A 21188-nucleotide genomic window follows, 5' to 3' on the forward strand; every position below is an offset into this window, starting at 1 on the left:
GCCTATGGAGATCCAGGTGGGCTGGAAGGGATGGAGGAAGGGGGTGGTGGGGGCATTGAGGTGCCATGCTGCGCTGGACCGGCAGCCATGTGCAATCCTCTGGCCCTGGGTAGACAGTTATGTATTGTAATGTATTCCAGTGACATCCTCCCATGCTGTTTACAGGGCTGAGCTGCCTTCATTAGCATGAGTTCACAGGCCCGTGTCTCCTGACAGTTGTCCTTGGAACCCTGGGGCGCTCATACCTCCAAAAGTTCACAGCTAGCCGAGCAGGGAGGGGACAATGGCCCCTGCGCATCTCCCCTCCACTTGGTCCGCCCTTTTGTTCAATTATGGATTAGAGCTGGCCACACAACCTCTAGAGACTTGTTTATTGTGTGCTTGTTATGTTTCCATGTGCATGTGTGCACATGTACACTGTGCATACCGTAATTTTAGTTTAGTTGCGGCTCTTTTCTTTGTGTTCATACGGGGTTTTTGATATTTGTTTGACCTTTATTCCCCTATTCATCTCTCCACACTTACAGCAGATTACAGTACCTGTGATCAGGTCATTTATGTCACATAAATGTCTGTAATCCACGTAGCCTGATCGAGAACCGTTCGACCAACCAACTTCAAATTCACAGAGGTGGACAGTAACTGAGTAAATGTACTTGAGTACTGCACTTAAGTACAGATTCTGGGGATCTGTACTTTCATTCACCACAGACGTTTACAACAAGTCTCACAAGGACTTTCCAGAACTGCCAATTCCCCTGATTTTTATGTGATGTATTCCCATGCTTTTTGTTCTTGCTTAATGCTCTGGATTAAGAGCGTCTGCTAAATGCCTGAATTGTAAATTGATAACGGGTATTGCATAACAGGGTGTTCCCGAGTAGGACAGCGCATGATAATTACTTGCAAAAAATAGAACCTGGCATCCCTATACAAATATACAATTTAAATTTAATTACATTTATATTTAGCTCACCAAAGTTTGTGATCCAGGTGATTTTGTGCTGAAGCAGCAGAGTAGCATTGTTTAAAACCACTGGAGTACTCTAAAGCCAAAATACCCTCTCACACCTAGTACACACCTGCAATCATGCTGCTGAATGGGCTTTCAGTCAGCTGTGAAGAATGCAACTGAACACACCGTGCCCTGCCTTAGGGCCAGAGGTGCACATATTTTGATGTCAGATGCATTCATGTGGCAGTGTGTTTCATTAGACTCTTAACGATTATTTCCCATTTGATGGACAGGTGGTTGATAGAAAAGGGAAGCTCATCTTCCTCATGGCTGTTAAATTACGTGATAGAAATGGATTTAATTGCATATGAAGGCAAACAGAGCTTACTTCCTTTGTCTTTGACAGGGAATAATTAGATATATCTTTCAGAACTCAAAGAGAAAAAATAAATGTCAGCAAGTATATTACTAGAGACATATATCCTGATGCAGTGAATACCACACATATCTCTGCTGTCGGGCGGAAACCAACTAACTCCAAAATGTTCATTTTTGTGTGTGTGTGTGTGTGTGTGTGTGTGTGTGTGTGTGTGTGTGTGTGTGTGTGTGTGTGTGTGTGTGTGTGTGTGTGTGTGTGTGTGTGTGTGTGTGTGTGTGTGTGTGTGTGTGTGTGTGTGTGTGTTTATTTTTTCCAGGAAATGAAGAGAGCCTTATATTTTAAAAACAAAGAAATACTGCCTCATCAAAGTTGGTATTGTGACTTTATATATTGTCAGATACTTGCATGAGAGGGGGGGATATTGAGTTAGCTGATTTAGCAGATAGTTTGAGGATCCAATGGAGTTAGCTGGTTTGTCATGCATTCATTCACAATACAGTGACAACAAACAATTAAGATATCTCAAACACATAAAATCTACATGTACAGGTTGGAATAGAAATAAATTGAAAGGGGATGGGGGTAAACCTTCTCTGCCTTTGACCTAAAGACAGTGACAGTTTTTAAAAGGAAACCAGTGATTTGCTTGTTTTGAGGGCATTCCACACCTGTGGCAGTGCTGTGGAAGGTGAATTTACCTATATTTGTTCTGAAAGTGGGTGGCAACTGATCATTATTTACGCTCCCACTAGTATTATGGCTGCGGGAGTTGCTCACCTTTTTGAGGTAATCAGTCAAGTAACTGGGTACTGAGGGCATGGAGGGTATGCTGCATTTACACTCTGGAATGTCAGTCCCATTTTTGTATGAGTGAAACATGAACCCTCTTAAAACAAGATCAAACAAGACTTATATTAGAGGCATTTCTCAAACATTGTTTTCATCTTGGATGAACTGAACAGAGGCTGAGCATCTCCAATGTTTGCAATTCTGTCTCAGAGACTACTGTTACACGCTGTGAAGGCTGAGCACCTCTGAGAGGTGCACCCTGGGTGACAGCCTACCGTATATTACCAAATAACAGCCCGGGCTATTATTTGGTAATTATTATCTAAATGCCGGAGCAGTTGCGCAAAGACCCGCCCGGCAGCACTGTTTAATGTAATTTATTTGTGCGTGTTATACTGTAAGTACTTTTTTTTAATTACTCATGACAAAGTTGTAAAAGTCAACAGTATATATCCATAAAATAAGCAAGCAGCACGCTAGCAAACAATACACTAGTTTAACAAGAAGATGATCAGGTAAATATAATTGTGAAAATAATAATAAAATGATTGAAAGAAAGAACTATAGTGTATTATATTCTCTTCTAGCGTGCTGCTTGCTTCTTTTATGGATACTAGCCTATATACATACTGTTGACAATCAACAACTTTGTCATCAGTAATTCAACAAAAAATACATGCACAAATAAATTGCATTAAACAGTGCTGCCAGGCGGGTCTTTGCGCTCTGGCATTGGAATATAAGCTGGGTGACACAGTATGGCTATAAGAACACTTCCTGCTTCCTCCTCTTGGATAATGGCCGTTTCTTCACCCTCACGCCCTGCAGCTCTGTTCCACTGTTTGGGAGGACGTCTGCTTTGTTTTTACTTGGAGAAGCATAATTGCATTAGATCCTGACTGTAGCTGTGTGCAGCCTTACCCTCTGACGAGACGAGCAAAAATAAGTGTGACTTTCCTGACAGTGCACCATAGCAACGTACTGTAATGTAATTTCCTTTGAAATATAAAATGCAGCACGCGTCTCCCGGGGAGGTAGCCTGGATATAACCAAACAAGTAGAGGCACTCTCAGTGCCGTGGCGTGCACCCCTCTCACCAATATTCACGGCGCATTGTCTACTGCGTCTTTTGAATCAGACAACAAAAGTGATCCTAATTAGATGTGATGCCAAATGTAACTTTGATCACAGGTTGTTTTCTGGTGTGGGTGGGTGTTTTTCATCGGGTCAGGTGTTACCTGAAATTAACTCGGATGGGAGGAAGTGTGCAACTGTCTGAGCCAGTTGTTGTTATTGTCGTTTTTGTGTTTTGTATGAGATGCAATACAATGAGAAGAGAGATGCTGATTACTCTCCGTTAGGCAGAAGGAAACAGCTGAGCCTAATTTGGACTGTTGGTACGATCCTCTATTATGGAGTTTGAGTATGAAAGCTTTAGAAAGCACTTATTCTGCCCCATCATAAACAATTATTCTTTATTTCACACTAATGAGCTATCGGTCACACTAAGTAACACAAATATTATTTTGCACTCAGGTGAAGTTTTGTTGATGAAGATATAGTTGTAGAAGTAGACACCAACGTTTTTCTTCACCGGGAAGTTGTACAAATCAGTTTGAGTTAATATTTAAAGCATGTTTATGTTAGTGGCCAAAACTGTGTGGGGGCACTTACTGTACGTGTTACGGTACTGTAGATTCATTCTGGGACAAAGGAACCCATGTTTTCTGTGCTTAAAAGAAGAAAAAATAATCCCCCGACAGATTTCTTATTGCTACCTACAGTATTTTAACCACTTCCAACTTATTTTCCCTTCAGCTGTTTCCTTCAGGGGTTGCTACAGTGAATCTGCCTCCATCTGACCCTGTCCTCTGCCTCCTCTTCTCTCAGACCAACTAACTTCATGTACTCTTTCACTACATCCATAAATCTCCTCTTTGGTCTTCCTCTAGGCCTCCTGCCTGGCAGTTCCAACCTCAGCATCCTTCTACCGATATACTCACTATGCCTCCTCTGTATATGTCCAAACCATCTCAGTCTGACCTCTCTGGCTTTATCTCCAAAACAACAGTCGCTGTACCTCTGATGTACTCGTTCTTGATCCTATCCATCCTTGTTACTCCCAGAGTAGCCTCGGAAACCCAGACGTTTTTATTTCCAGGGAGGAAAAAAAAAGTCTGGGTCCGCCGAGTCCACTTCAATTTGGCATAGAGTAGCGCAAACGTCGATCACTCTCTGCTGATTTCTGATCGTCTGCACCTTTGTTAAATTGACGCACACATGCACACATGTACACACACACACACACACACACACACTCCTCTCTCTCTCTCTCTGTCGCTATAATTAATCAGTCTCATGTCGCGCAGCTGTGTCTAGATTCTCCCGGCGGATCCTGCCGGGAGCTGCCTATGCCATAGAAAGCATAGGTGGACCCCAGGCTACTCCCAGAGAGAACCTCAACATTTTAGTCTCTGCTACCTCCAGCTCTGCTTCCTATCTTTTCCTCAGTGCGACTGTCCCTAAACCATACTTTCCTTTCCCACATCACACACCTGACACGTTTTTCCACTCATTCCAACTTGTTTGCACTTTGCACTCGTGCCTTCACCTCTTTTCCACACTTTCCTTGGGGTCCTTATTTTGGTCTACTGTGAGAGCTTCTTATAGACAGTCCATTCTGAGATGAAAGTCATTAGTCAGTCATTACCAGTGGCCGTGACTTTTATATCATATCACGTAATTACTAATGTACATAATGTACATTAGTAATTACTTTTATAATCTACTATACAAGCTTGCAAGATTTGGTGTGGAGGGAAATTCTAGTAAACGTGCTATCTGGTATAGAGCTTTGGCAGACCCCAGTTAACTAAGTATATAGGAGTAGTGGTATGGGGCACCTTTTTGAAGACCGGAAGTGGATTACAGCATTCTCAGCCCCGGGGGCACTATGGGCGTGGCCTAACCAAACCCAGGGCACTATGGGGGCGTGGCCTAACCCATTTCTGATGACGTCATCAGATTTTTCCTGTTTGAGGGCACTTTCAGTTTTGATAGTTAGTGTCAGCATAATTCTAGTTCCGCTTCCTCAATTTGAGCTACTTTCACTTCCTCAAATTGTCTTACAGTTGACTGTAAAGCAAGCAGCTTGTATGTGAATGTGTACCGTAATTGATACTTTGTGAACTAGCAGCAGTTGCTATTTTCAGTTCCTATTTTAGTTCCTCATTTTCTCAATTACTATTCTTATCTGTACCTCGCAGTCGATAGATTGAATCTGTGTGTGTTTGAGCCTTCAGCTTTCTCTTCCTCTATGCGACTTTCCTCAAAACTGACAGACTGTGTCTGGCCAGTTTGGTAGCAAGGCAAGCAGCTTGTATGCGTGTGTCGGGGGGTGTGTGTGTGTGAATATGATACTTCCTCTTTGATGTGGACATCTATTTCGCAATCAAACTGCTGCATGCAAGACTGGTTGTGACATCCCATTATGGATAAGGGGCGGGGGGTTTGAATGCACACTATATTGACTCCACCTAAGACCATAGGACCACGTACTGTAATCTCATGTCTGTATAAAAGGTTCGTTTTTACCAGTATTATATATAGTACATAAGTCTAGCCATTAATCACTGGTACCAATTTTCACGTGTTTTCTAAGTTACGAAAGTATGAGGAAAAAGTATTAAGGCAAAATGATGCAAAAGTAGCAGATCTGTATTTCTCACAATATGTCACTCGTAACAGTCTCCACATCTATGCCTCTTACTATTATTTCAACAGACCTCCACATATAGCACCTGTTTCTTTATCTTTCACTCCGCATTACACCAGGTTGAGCAAGACATACCTAACATTTATAAATTTCTCTGTCTGCCTTCATTGGTCTGCTTTTCGTCATGCCTGTATCAACTATGATCCTATGAGCTCTGTAAATCAGAGAGTTAAATCACTAAAAGACGATTGAATGCTGAATGATTCCATCCAATGGGATGTCACAACCAGTCTTGCATGCAGCAGTTTGATTGCGAAATAGATGTCCACATCAAAGAGGAAGTATCATATTCACACACACACACACCCCCCGACACACGCATACAAGCTGCTTGCCTTGCTACCAAACTGGCCAGACACAGTCTGTCAGTTTTGAGGAAAGTCGCATAGAGGAAGAGAAAGCTGAAGGCTCAAACACGCACAGATTCAATCTATCGACTGCGAGGTACAGATAAGAATAGTAATTGAGAAAATTAGGAACTAAAATAGGAACTGAAAATAGCAACTGCTGCTAGTTCACAAAGTATCAATTACGGTACACATTCACATACAAGCTGCTTGCTTTACAGTCAACTGTAAGACAATTTGAGGAAGTGAAAGTAGCTCAAATTGAGGAAGCGGAACTAGAATTATGCTGACACTAACTATCAAAACTGAAAGTGCCCTCAAACAGGAAAAATCTGATGACGTCATCAGAAATGGGTTAGGCCACGCCCCCATAGTGCCCTGGGTTTGGTTAGGCCACGCCCATAGTGCCCCCGGGGCTGAGAATGCTGTAATCCACTTCCGGTCTTCAAAAAGGTGCCCCATACCACTACTTATAGGGGTCTCATGGCACCGGTGAAGAAAAGGGATAGTCATTTTGTATTTGAAAACAAAATGCCAGATGCCTCCGTTCAGTTGAGTGACAATGTCCTGGACCGTAAATTGGCAGAATGCACTGAACTCAGGCAACAGGCCAGCTTTAACGATGTTTATTCTATAGATTTGTTTTAGTAATAGTAGACATAAACATTACAGAGTTGTCACTGTATAATACTTTAAAACAGTTGTCATGTACAATGTACAATTGCGGACATGTGCGCCGCCGTCATTGAAAGCAATGTATTTCAAACTCCCGCTTGTCACTCTCCAGGCTGCATGAAGAGCGTTCAAGCGCTCATTTTTCTGCCTCCTCAAATAACTCTGTCTTACTCTATGGCTCTGGGTCCGTACTACAGCTTGGAAGTAAAGCGGTGTCATATAGTGTTGTGTACCGTATGTGCACAATTGTTGGTTTTGACAGGGACGTCCCGCAGCCCACGGGGGACGAGACCCCCCTGTCCCCTGTGTCAAATGCGTCCCTGGTTCCACCGCCGCCCCATTCCTCTGTCTGTTCCTCTGCCTTGGGGGGGGGGGTAATCATTTACTATTCTGTGCCTATCGGGTCGCAACTCGAACAGGGCTGAGTCTGACTCTTAAGCTTGGTGTCTAGTTTGAGATGAGATGAGATATACTTTATTTATCCCAGAGGGGAAATTGAAGTGTTACAACAGCATAAAGTGCATAGAAACTAAAAAGCTAAAAACTACAGGACAGACAGAGCAACACAGAACAGACACAAATGACATATCACACAAGACCAGACAACCAAGGACCATATGCCTTTTTTTTGGGGGGGGGGGGGGCAGTTCTTATGACTTTGCATTAAAAAGTCTGATGGCAGTTGGCATGAAAGAGAGTCTGTAGCGTTCCGTGCGCATCAGGGGGAGTGTGAGCCTACGGCTGAAAGTGCTCGTCCTATCCCGCAGCACCTCATTTAAGGGGTGGGAGGGATTTGCCCACATGGAGTCCAGTTTAACCCCGATCCTCCTCTCCGCGACTGACAGCATTCGGAGGCCAACAACAGAGCTGGCCACAACAGACTGGTAGAACATCACCAGTAGCCTGCTACACACCCCAAAGGACTTGAGCCTCCTCAGGAGGTACAGTCTGCTCTGTCCCTTCTTGTAGACAGCCTCTGTGTTGTCTCTCCAGTCCAGGTCCTTGTTCAGGTGAACACCCAGGAACTTGTAGGAGTCCACAATCTCTACCTCCTCTCCCTGGATGGTGATGGGTACTGGGGTCCTCCTCTTGCTCCGCCTGGCGTCGAACACCAGCTCTTTGGTGTTCTTGATGTTCAGCAGCAGGTGGTTCTGTTCCGCCCAGCCGATGAAGTTCTCCACCACGCTCCTGTACTCCCCGTCATTGTCCTCAGTGATGCAGCCCACAATGGAGGAGTCATCAGAGAACTTCTGGAGGTTGAAGCTGAAGTCGGAGGTGTAAATTGTGAACAGGAAAGGTGACAGAACGGTTCCCTGGGGTACTCCAGTGCTTCCCATCACCACTTCTGACTGGCAGCCTTGTAGCCGCACATACTGTGGTCTCAGGGTGAGATAGTCTGTAATCCATTCCACCAGGTTGTGGTCCACATGCATAGAAGCAAGCTTCTCAGCAAGCAGGGGGGACCGGATGGTGTTGAACGCACTGGAGAAATCAAAGAACATGATCCTCACCGTGCTCCCCTTTTTCTCCAGATGTGCGTAGGCCCTCTGCAGCATGTAGATGATGGCATCCTCCACACCAACGTTTGAAGTGGATTATGGTATTGAATGCTGACCTATAGTCTATGAACAGCATTCTCATATAGGATTCGCCTCTCAAGGTTTGAGAAGGTGATGCGAAGTATCAATGGCATCGTCCGTGGATCTGTTAACTGATGGATGGAAAATTGTATGGGGAAATTGTAGAACACTATAGGCCCAGAGAATGTTCATGACTTTCCTTTGGTGTGTGGTGTCAAAAGCTCTTGGGCCCTTCTCCATCTCCAGCAGTGTGTGGGACCTGTTCTTCGCCAGTGGCCTCCATTCATATTTGACCTTCTGTGGTGCCTTCAAGTGCAGCCTCACTGTCGCAGTGACAATCCTGTGGTGTGAGCTGAGTGCGCTGAAGGACCCATATGCCTCACTGTTAATGATGCTTCTCCTCCATTTTCTGCGTGTTAGGATATAGTCAATCTTATGTGTATGGTGACATCCAGGTCCATAGCTTCCCTCTCATAATTTAGAACATCATGTTGTGTTGGTGGCCAGACGTTGGTATTCTTCCATAAACTCTATACACTTTCCATTGTCATTAATTTTGTTCAACAGTGCATCTTCTGGGCCAGTTTAATTTGTCTTCCTAAACTGGCTGTATAGAACTGTGCTTTGTCGCCAGTGCATTCTGTTGGGAAGTTATGATGACTGTGTTTCCCTGATGTTGTGTTGATGTGGTGTGTTGCTCTGATATGCGTTCAATGCCAATCAGAAGTCTCTGTGCCTCCCTTCCGACAAGGATCCCGACACCACCATTCAGTCCCTGGGACGAGTTGCATTTACAAACGAGATGATGCATCTCAAGGGGCTATGCTCTAAATGAAATAACATTTCAATATATAATTAGTGGGGTCACATTTACACACGTAATTGATAGATACATAATTTGTTCAATTTAATTCTTTCAGCACCATTGCCGTAGATCTAGGTCAATTGAAGCCTATTTTTTTATACTACGCTTACCGCCATTGCCGTTGATTTTTAATGTTAGCATCGGGTAGCTAGCTGTTGCTGTCACAAGACTCGTCCATTTTAGATCATCGGCACCATAATAATTCATTCTATCCATTTCTCCTGTATCTCCTATTCCTTGTCCCAGATGGGACAAGGAAACAAAGTTTCTTTGATGGCACAGAGCCGGCAATGAGGACGGAGCCCTCCAGTGCCCTGGTATAGATCCATATTGTAAACAAGACCTGTCCGGGACCTGTTCAATTAATGGCCCCTACACACTGTAGGAGTTTTAAAGTTGTCGGCGAGTCATCAGATCGTTGTGCATTTCACACTGCAGGAGTCTTTTTTTTATTCGGCTGTCATTATATCTTTGTGGCTTTCACACTAAACGATTGATCGCCGACCAGGGATCACACACTGCAAGAGTTCACCAAGATGCCATCCAGACCCGATACATAATACATCATTTGTTTTTTATTCCAATTCATTTTGACATGCACATGCAGGATGCCGTGATACAAGCGCGAGACCCACACAGGGCGCACATCTCTCTCTCTCTCTCTCTGCGTGCATGCCACACACAGGAATAGCCAGGCTACACAGGGCAACATGTTTGTGATAGCGCTATAGCGAGACAGGACGTTATAATCTTGCATTTCCGCGCGTCTCTTTCCACGCAAGCACGCACGCACACACACACACACACACCGACGGAATGAAGGTTATATATCTTATCATCTGATCATCTATCGATGCAGTCGACAGTGTGCTCTCTCATTGGTTGTAATACAGGCCTTATCAGGGCGCAGTCGCAACCCAGTTCATACTGTATGATATCCAGTCGGTGACGGAGTCAAATATCAAACGTGCTATTTATTCAGAAATGGTCGGGGAGGCGTCGGCAAGCGGTTTTATCAGCGCTGGATCTTCTCGCAGTTCCTTTCACACACAGCGAGCAAAACCTCGCCGATCAAAGCCTGATCTTGGGTCAGATCGGGGGTTTTGTCGGCGAGCGCCAAAAATGCTCCCCGACAGCATATTCGGAGCAAATATCGGACAGTGTGTACGAGCCATTACTAGGATAATACTACTTCCGGTAGTCTGGAAATGTGGCTTTTCAAAATAAGAGCTCGACTGGGAAGAATGCTGGCGTGAATTAGATCCTAATTTTTCAATAAATGCTAGCGGGCTAAGTGTTAATAAGAACAGGAGGTCAATCTCGCCTATTCTCTTATATTGGTTGAGTGTTGGTAATTTCGCTGGTCAAAGTTCAGACTGATGTGAACTCTGGGAGGCGTGATGTCTATACACAACCATTTCATTTTGCTTCATGTTTGATATTAATGAGTGGAGGGGGAACAGTTTGTGCACGTTGTGACCGCACATTGATGTTTATGTCAAACAGGCCATGTACAAAAATAATAGTGTAAATATTGGTCTTTTTCACTCACAGTGTGATGAAAACAAAATAACCAGTCTTACTGCTACACTAAACCACCTGACAGGCTGGAGTTGTGTACAGGTATATGCTTACACAATATATTGTTAAGTTGTTTGTTTCAGCATACATGAATCAACATGCTGGTCATGATAAAGATATATTTTGTACAGACAGCAGGCTAATTTAGAAACTTATGAGAGGCAAAGAGTTGGTGAGGGAGAGGTTGTTTAGATTTTGTTTGAAAACCCAAAGGTTAAGAATCAAATATACAATATATATAATACAGTACATACAGTATACTACAGTATATGCATTACAATCTTGAGATTAGTTTCAAGCCTTTCAAATATTATTTAAACAACAATCTCCACTTAACTCACAGAATGTTAATGTGTTCAATGGGGTAGCTTTAAATAAACTTGCTAATGCTGTGTCAAATAAACTCATTAAAACCAAGGTTTCTCTTTTTCAGTCTGTATTGCCTGGACTCAATCCTGGGCTGGTTACCCTAGCAGCATTTACTCATTTATTTTGTGTGTGTGTGTGTGTGTGTGTGTGTGTGTGTGTGTGTGTGTGTGTGTGTGTGTGTGTGTGTGTGTGTGTGTGTGTGTGTGTGTGTGTGTGTGTGTGTGTGCGTGTGCGTGTGCGTGTGCGTGTGTTGTGTGTTGTGTGTGTGCGTGCGTGAGTGCGTGTGTGTGAACGTGCATGTTTTGACTGTCCTGTGGCCCACACTCCAATCTAGACTAGGCCAAAATGTCACATGTCACACTATTATCACCCCATAAATCTTTGCAGATCTCCGTAAACTTTTCTTTCATTCTCTCCAATTGTGCTAACGTTCATGTGTGCCGAAGAACAAAAAAGACGTGGCCATTCACTTTTGACGGAGATTACATTTGATGACTCAGTTTCGTATACCATGCCAAATGTAGAGGAATATAGCAATAATATATGATTTAACAAAGATTGCCTTTCTTTTGCGCTTAAAGTAGGTTGTACAAAACTTAATTTTAAACAAATTATATACAAATAAGTAGCTTTATTTTTAGGTCCCCCGCATTTCACAGTAGTTTGAAATGAAGGCTTTGTTTTGATAGATTTCCCATGACTCTTGTGGCAAAAGTAGAACATGGCAGCTGCAGGGTTCAGACACCAAAGCGTCCATTGATTACATTTACGGTTTCCATCCCCCTCTCTCACTTACTCAGACACAACAGTACTGAGTGTATTACTATTGACTACCAATTTGCCCACAGGGCTTTCCCATTGGACAGTGTGATTTAAAAGCATAGAAGGTAATTTGTTCAGCTTTAAATATATGTGTAAATGTGTTGCCTTAGGAACACATAAAAATGAAAAAGCAATGAAAGACCCCCTTTGATCATGTCAGCATAATATTGAGCTAGCTATTGATAATTGGCTTAAATAATGAACTTTGAATCCTGTTTTATTATCACAGTAATTAGACGACAAATTCATTAACAGCACACCTTTTCTTTTTTTTTTACTATTTAGAAAAACATTTTTTGGATAGTTCAACTAGCCGTTCTACATCAACACGTTGACAGCTTGTACATTGATAGATTTGTGTATTACAGTATGTGATTGCACAAATACTGTCACCTTTCGCACGTTCGTGTGTGTGTGTGTGTGTGTGTGTGTGTGTGTGTGTGTGTTGCACGCTCGTGTGTGCACGTGCGTGTGCATGAGCTTTCAAAGGTGAGCCAATTCCAGACATTCAGTCAGAGTTTCTTTCCAGTTAACTACTTGTAGCAGTGCCTATAGTAGCTCTCAACACCAATGGAGGCACGAGTGCTGAGTACAGTGTTTGGGTATGTGGGCGTGCTGGGTGTAAATCGGGTCAGCTAGGGTTAATCCATATGGATTACCCACAACATTTAGCAGGAGCCGCCCATATCTCCTCCCTCCTTCCTCAGTGCTCCATCTCGCTCTCCTTCTCCCCGTTACCCCCATAAATCTAAGGAGAGAGACAGGGCAACAGGAATCTTTTAGGGTGCAGGAGAATAATGGGGTCTGACAGACAAATCCCAGAGAAAGGCTTCTCGTCTGCCCTGTTTATTCCCCCAGTCCCTCGGCTGGTCTTTCCACACGTAGGCTAATGGAGGCCTGCTAAGACTCTGTAGGTCCTGATATTCATTATATGCAACACACCAGAACGATCAGACAAATACCATACAGTTCTGTATAGTGTCCCTGTTAACTTACAGTACAGATAAGTTAGTTGCTTTTGAAAGTTGAATGTAAGTCTATGGAGATATTTCTCAAGTCCCATTGATTTGTGATACTTTTTCAACTGCTTTGAATGCAACTCAACTGCCTTAAAGAACATCATTTTTCAATTAATGTGGGTACAGTGTTTAACCTTTAATTAATGCAGGCATGTGATAATTTTGAGCACATTCCTATACCTTCTTGTAAGATCAAACTTCTAATCTAATCTCATTTCTCTTCTAGCCAATCGGAGCTCTAAATCCGAAGCGTGCAGTGTTTTATGCCGACCACTATGAGACATGGGAAGATGACCAGACGCTGCCATGTCACTACAACTCCCACTATTCCACTACTGCCTCTACCCTGCAGTGGCTTGTGAGGCTAGTGAGTAACTCCATTACCTCAACCAATACTTTATTCTACTATAATGTTATATCCAGCAATCTGGCAAGCATTTTGTCTTTCTGAATAGTGACGAGGCAGAACCCCCACTGTATGAAATCATTCGTTGCTGAGTTTGCATTAGGTTGACTGTCACTTGTCAAACTTGATGTTGGCGCTCCTTTGAGGTCTGTTGGTTGGAGCATAAGAACGCCCACGTTGATGTGCATACAGCCCAACATCTCAATTTGATTGGCCCCCGAGTTCCACCAGAGAGCCCCAGAAAGAGCATTTCACAGGCCAGTAAACTGGCATATGCGAACTAAATAAAGAGTGGCTGGGTAATGATTTACAGGTGCTGCGGTGGCAGGTTTATGTGTTTCAGACAACCCAGCAAGTGCTGGCAGACATGTCCATCAAGGTTACTGAGCACTGTCCTCATTTACTGTGGAAGGGGGAGGACACATACACTCTCACATAAACTGTTCCCTCCACAAGGCAGGCCCACACGACCTGCCCAGCCTCCTGTGGTTCGGACACCTTGATAGTGAAGAGACAGCATATTAATTTGAAAGCGCTTGATGGGGAGTTTTGTACTGAAGTTTCTCTCTCCCCCCACCCTCATTAGTAAGGGACTGATGAATTGGGAGATCTCCCCAGACAGTAGTTAGACTGGCCTTCGTGGCATCACTCCCACAATCCCTTTCTTCCGCTGTTGAGTGATCCATCCGCCACAGCCCATGGTGTCCACCATCTCAGGATGAGAACACCAAATATGAGCCAATTACCACCATTACTCACTGTATTCAGGAAGAGCACTAATTAATTCTCCCTCAGGCATGAGAACAGTAAATGAGTGAGTGATCCACAAACTGGCACAGGAAAGGATAACAATGAAAGAATGCTGCAAATTACACTTCAAATTTCACTTTCATGTGTGTTCCATGAGAAAGTGATACGATTTCACTGTGACTTAAAATACAGTTTTAGAACTTGATTTTGATCATGTATTGTAAGATGGTGACTTCATATTTGTGTGTGGGGAGTTGTTGAACTTTTTTGTGTGTGTGTGTGTGTGTGTGTGTGTGTGTGTGTGTGTGTGTGTGTGTGTGTGTGTGTGTGTGTGTGTGTGTGTGTGTGTGTGTGTGTGTGTGTGTGTGTGTGTGTGTGTGTGTGTGTGTGTGTGTGTGTGAGTGTGCGCGCGCGTGCGTGCGTGCGTGCGTGCACGTTTTTTTTCCTACATAGGAGCCCTTTACCACGTTCTTCCTCAGTGTCAATAACAACAAGTTTGACCATCCCGACTGCACCTTTTCAGCCATTGCCTGCTCCTGGAGGAATTGCCAGAGGGACACCTCTGATGTTAAGGTGAGAAGAAGGGGAATGAATTCGGCAGGTGTTAACAATCACATGCTATTTATAATTGTACTCAATCCTTTCCTCATTTCACTTTAATTCATCTGTAAACATTGATTCTACAAGACTGACAATTGCGTCTTACCAAAGTAACGTAAATAGTATACCGGAACAAAGGTATCCATGATGGATATGTGATGTGTGTCCACAGTATTGTACTTACCTATCAAGTTAATTACAAGTGATGTGTTTCTGCTATGTTTGGACACAACACACATCCTTTCAATAATGTGTTTACTTCCGCAGGTACTGTGCCTCTCCATCACTGCTATTAAAGTCAAGGTCTAGAAATGTCTCAAATATATACCATGAATTATAAATGGCATAACCAAGCAGTGAAGCACAAAGACCAATAGTACACACTATTTCACACTAAGCCCAGAGAAACACACATTTGATTCAACTCATATTTGAAACAAACTGAAACATGTTTAAAAATAGAGGTAATATGCCTGTGCGTGTGTTTAGTTTTAAGACAAAGCCCTCCCTTTGCAAACCCACGGAGCAGTGCTGAAAACGCTGAACCCTGCTGATTCGCCTCCATTTTGCCCACTGCATAACACCACAGCAGGCAGGGATATGCACTGACCTCAAAGTGTCATATATTTCTAGCACACCCAGCATCGAGTAGTGTTGCCCTAGGCAATTAATAAAGCATTAATGACAAAAGCTATTTAAAATGTAATCTTTTATGTACAGACAGGGTTGTTACATGCCAGGACCTAGAGGAAAGCGGCCAGCAGTCTATGTGAGGCAGACGTGGAGAGCTGGAAACCAACGTACAATCGAATAGTCAAACGCCACCCTGTTAACAAATACAGCCTACTTTAAACCACTTGTATGCCTGCATGCATTTGTTTTTACACACATAGGTTGGCTACCGATCTATTACATTACATTACTGCCTGCTGTGGAAGATTGGGATGAAACATAGTAGTATTTCATAATACATAACAGGATAGAATTATTACAAGATAGCTTGTTTGACCCCCCCCCCATCTCTCTCCCCATTTCCTGTCAGCCTACTGTTGGCGAAAGCCAATTTTTTTAAAAAGATAGCTTGTTTGGTTTACCTATGGTGCATTAGGCTGTGAAGCAGAGCCAATATTATGACTATTATATCATATCACATATGTAGTCTTTCATATGATTACTCTTTATTTTTTCCTGCTAATTTTCCCAGTTTTGCTTGCTGCAACAACAACAAAACAAAAAAGTATGAAACTAAAAACCTCTGCAAACTAAATAAATAGACCCACACTGCATGGCTTCTTGGCATGCATTGAAGACAGATTTTGGCTAAGACGCAAACCGACAGGTCGACAGACGTGCACACGTGTGTGCACACACACAGACGGATTCACGCGCAAACACAGAGTCGCGCTGTGTACACACCCATGGCGGGTACTGATTGAGACTGAGTGGAGTGTCCAGGGTTAAGGTCAGCTACAGCCCAGTGCGGTGAGTGGCTCATCAGAGTTCTGATTAAAAGGCAGCGTGTTTTTACCAGGGTGCCTCCTTCATTAACCCCGGCCTCCTTCAGCAGTAATGACGACAAGACCAGGGGAGGCAGAGCCCCCGACGCGGATGACCTCCTAAAAGAGCAAGTCAAATGGAAACAAGGCTGCACTGGCCAGCCCTCTATCCGCTAAGCCCCTCACCTCCACAGACCACAACCACCCCATCATTAGTGTGCATCCATACCTCCCACTTATTTTGTGTGCGTGCATGTGTATACTGTGCATGTTTGTCAAGCAGACACAGCCACACTAAGGGGATCGGAGACAGACTTGGCTCCCTGTGAACGCATACACGCACGCACGCACACACACACACACACACACACACACACACACACACACACACACACACACACACACACACACACATATATATATATTATATATATATATATATATATATATATATATATACACATACACATACACATACACATACACATACACATACACATACACATACTGTACACACACCAAAACCGCCAGCATGCTGTCTGAAGGAATCCAGCAGCATGACTCCACTGGTGACAGATTTTGACGAACGTGTCATTAAGGTGACACAGTGTAAAGCAATGGAGGCTTGTGTGATTGACTTGTTAGCCCATTACGATGCTGTTGCAGAATTAATGGCTGCCAGGGGAGGTGGGCTTGAAAACGGAGCTGGCAGTTTTAACGGCTTGGTGCTGAGTTACGGCAGGAAGTTTACAAACGAAAAAGAGGAGGGAAAGTGTGCGAGAGGGTGGAAGAGAGGGAGGAAAAGCTAGTCTACTCTCTTCCCGCTGTCGTGTGCAGAGGGTGAAATGTGACCAACAGCAGACCTGGAAGTTTTATAGAGCTGTACCATGTCATGCCAACTCCCTCTCTCTAAAACCTATAGTGATTTATGGGAGCCTAAAAGCCCCATATGTTATGTACCCTATAGGCATGATAAAACTCCACAGCATTACTGCTCCCTGCCATCATAAAACAAGCCTAATACAAGGATTAAAAAAATATTATGGCCGCTTTCACGATTTGGGTCCACTCATGAAACGTCAACAACAATACTTTGTCCTCATTAGAAAGCTATTTAGAAAATGTTTTCATAATGAGGACAAAGATGGTGGAGCTACATTCCTGGTGTGCATATGCCTCATTGTGCATCGCCCGCTCAGCTCTCATGGTCTGCACGATCAAGAGAAAAGGGGATTAGAGTAGGGACAGTAGAATGAGTGAGACTTGATTTATATTGGCAATATATTTTTGTTTGGCAAAAAATCTTTCTTTTCCAAGAGTGATGTCATGATGCAGTATAGCATTTATACTTCCTTTGGGAATGGTCTTTTCTGTAAGCCCAGGTAAATGTTTGTCCTCTTGCTCAGGCCTTGGAATCACACTGGGGATAACATTGAAGGCTCGTTTTCCACACCGACTTCCCCTCCTCCATACTGAGGTCCTGACCCCATCACCAGAGCCCTGCGACTGGGGAGAAAAACCCAACTCTGTTCCAGTTTCATTTAACTCAACAAACACCTCCGTGTAGAATAACCTGACTAGCACCTCTCAGCAGCTCTGCGTGGCCTGGTGTGTGGGTTGTCTGTGTTACTGTTTCTCTCTGGAGTGTCCCTCGCTCTCATGTGGATACACAGACTATAAAAAAGAAATCTGTTTAGCTATCATAACATTTCTTTCCTTTTTTTACACTCTGAGTCAATTAACACTACTGTAATGGATGTGGTGGCTGCCTGCTGGTTGATAGAAAAGTACATTACTGGAACTTGTTAACTTCAATAACTTTGTGTGTCACACTAACGGCATACGTACATCCCCTTTCTTTCTCTCCTGCGTGCGCGTTTAGGAGCTAATCCCAGAGTTCTACTACCTCCCAGAGATGTTTGTCAATAGCAATGGCTACCACCTTGGCATGAGAGAAGACAGGGACATGGTGTGTGATGTGGACCTGCCAGCCTGGGCCAAGAAACCAGAGGACTTTGTTAGGATTAACAGAATGGTAGGAACCTATTTTACTTAGCATATTTAGATGAACATACATGTATTCCCTTCAATTCTTTTCAACATGCAATTCATGACTACTGTTATACAGCGCTTCAGCATTTTCATTTACATTATAAATAAATACTTTGCCATGAGTACAGTTTTCATAATTTAGATGCTCTCATGTTATTCAGGAGTGAAATCATGCCCATCCCCTCTCCCTCTGCATCCTACAATATGTGTCTCCCTGCCTTATTCATAAAGCATAATAAAGTGCACCGCTCGATACTAACACTGTACTCCTGACCCCGAGTGATGTCACTAAAGGACACAGCCAGTAAGAGTGGCCTATAATGTTACCTAATGCCAGGACTCATCAATCATGACTTGGCTGCTTGCAGGGCGCGTGTGTGTGTGTGTGTGTGTGTGTGTGTGTGTGTGTGTGTGTGTGTGTGTGTGTGTGTGTGTGTGTGTGTGTGTGTGTGTGTGTGTGTGTGTGTGTGTGTGTGTGTGTGTGTGTGTGTGTGTGTGTGTGTGTGTGTGTGTGTGTGTGTGTGTGTGTGGGGTGCACGTGCGCACGGTTAATCAGGAAAGGATATTTGCATGCAACATGGAGCTCCCAGCAGGCATGGAGGGAAATGAAGAACCAAATCTCCTCTACTGTCAGACATTGGAATCACATGGATAGGCATAGCTCAGCAACCCATTGTACATTCTATAAATATACTAAATGCAACAGTGTTGAAATAGGTCATACATTTGAGCAGACACATATACTGTACACTTGCAAGGCACTGAAAACAGACAATATAGTTCCAGCTCAAAATGCCAAGGAACAAAGTTCCAAGTGTGATGTGTAGCCCGAGGTTAGAGGCTGCAGCGGTTCCAGCCACAGGACCAGAGGTGGGGGAGGGCTCTGGGAACACACTTGACCTTTTCAGCAGGAGTGACAGGGCTGGGAGGCCGTCTCACGGAGGTGACCTTTCCCCATACTTTACCCACACTGCCTGGTCAGCTACGCCAGCCTTTGTACAACGACGAGGGTTCTGGTGGGGTGGTGGGTACAGGGGAGAGGCAGGAAGCTACTATATGTTACAGTTACAGTATGTGGCATCAAGACCAGCTTGCTGAAATGAGACACGAGGATCACTGAAGACTAGATCGCAGGGGATATTTTTAACATTTTGAGGTGCTTCTATGGTATTGTGCTGCGTTTTTAGGTCGATGTTTACGCAGCCTGAAAACTGTTGTCCTCCATTTTTGTCTCTCCTTTGTTCTGTTCTTTTGCCAGCCTACACTCTTGCCTACTCTATTATTTCATCTCTCTCTCTCTCTCTCCCCCCCTCTCTCTCTCTTCTCTGCCTCCACCCTCCCTTCCTCCCTCCCATTTCTCATCTTTGCATGTGCCACTTTCAATTGCAGTGATATGCCCTGTGGCTAGCTCAGCCTCTGTGCTAGAGCTGGCTTTGTTGGTAATGGCTGTTACTCCTGACTGCGAGGGGAGGAGTATAGATTCCTACAGAAAATCCTTACACCATTATAATAGGAAATTAACGTTTTGTAATGTAATGTGGAGTGATGCATCAACACACAACTTCCATACATAGGTATTTTCTAATAATTATCTGCCCCAAGAGCTCTTATCTAAAATATTTTACAGACACTCCTGTAAGAAATCTATTATCGCTTTTCACACTCAAGTACTTTATCAACGTTACCCCTGCAGACGTTTTACCGTAAATTGGATAGCCATTAGTATTGAACAGCTTTCTTTGTTTCCATGTGAAGATAGCTGGTCATTATTTTTAATAGATGGGGAAATGTGATATGCATTCCCCAAAGGAGTGCTCAGTATGAGTTGATCACTGTTTGTACATATTGGACAGTAGCCCCTGCATGTCTGCTGCATTCTCTACAGTACATTCTGAGCCCTTTTCCAATAAAACATGGCTAGTATTTAGCCATTTTAAAACCAGCTTTATTTTTCTCCTTATACTGTAATAGTTCCTCCTTGTAATAATCTCAGTGATACACTATAGTTTCTCTCTATGGTCAGATTAACTTGGTAGGTGGAAGTTGTTTTTATTGGTTTACATTTTGCAGTTCTCACAATTGTGTCGTGCACTATTTTGTTTCTTCTTGTGTACCAGTTCCGTTTGTTGATCCCCTCCCTCCTGTGCTCTGCTGTATGCCTCTCACCTCTAATTGCCCTGTACTTCTCCGACAGGCCCTGGAAAGCGAGTTTGTGTCATGTCAGCTGCACCAGTGGATTGACCTTATTTTTGGCTACAAGCAGCGAGGCCCTGAAGCTGTGCGCTCCCTCAATGTCTTCCACTGTGTGACCTACGAGGGCTCTGTCATCTTGGACGGTATCACTGACCCCGCAATCAGAGAGGTAGGACACTCATGTCACCATGGAGACCAAGTTGACCCCCACCCATGCCTCTTATTCAACCACAGATATACTTCTTCCTGTCTCTTTATGCCCTATTGCTAGTGTGTCCTAAAGCTCCCAGTGCAATGGGTGCATTTATATCAAGCGTCTGTCAATCATTGAATGTGTCATGCAAATGTAACCCACAGGAGAAACAGGCAGCACTGCTGACTCAGCAACTTTGCATTGAGATTAGACTCATCTTTTAACGACCTGAATTAATAACTCCCTCCGCCTCAGATAAACACTAATCTTTTAATAGCTATCCACCGGGAGGAATTCAGTATGCGTCCCTCTCCTCATTAGGATTTTATGTTGTCGTTTTTC

At 43.7% G+C, this 21188-nt stretch overlaps 1 protein-coding gene across 2 annotated transcripts in view; it reads left to right on the forward strand.

The window, feature by feature from the left end:
- The window catches only part of nbeab (neurobeachin b), a gene marked incomplete at its 5' end in the record, with an annotated part of 282517 nt that overhangs the window by 239914 nt on the left and 21415 nt on the right, over positions 1 to 21188 (forward strand). For both annotated transcript variants that reach the window (XM_083774126.1, XM_083774125.1), the window contains 4 exons: positions 13383 to 13523; positions 14766 to 14885; positions 18291 to 18443; positions 20655 to 20822. In XM_083774126.1, coding sequence (XP_083630252.1) covers positions 13383 to 13523; positions 14766 to 14885; positions 18291 to 18443; positions 20655 to 20822 — 582 coding nt within the window. The remainder of the gene's footprint in view (positions 1 to 13382; positions 13524 to 14765; positions 14886 to 18290; positions 18444 to 20654; positions 20823 to 21188) is intronic.

This window comes from Protomyctophum parallelum, assembly GCF_964188405.1.
Source record: "Protomyctophum parallelum genome assembly, chromosome: 9".
Taxonomy (NCBI): Eukaryota; Metazoa; Chordata; class Actinopteri; order Myctophiformes; family Myctophidae; genus Protomyctophum; species Protomyctophum parallelum.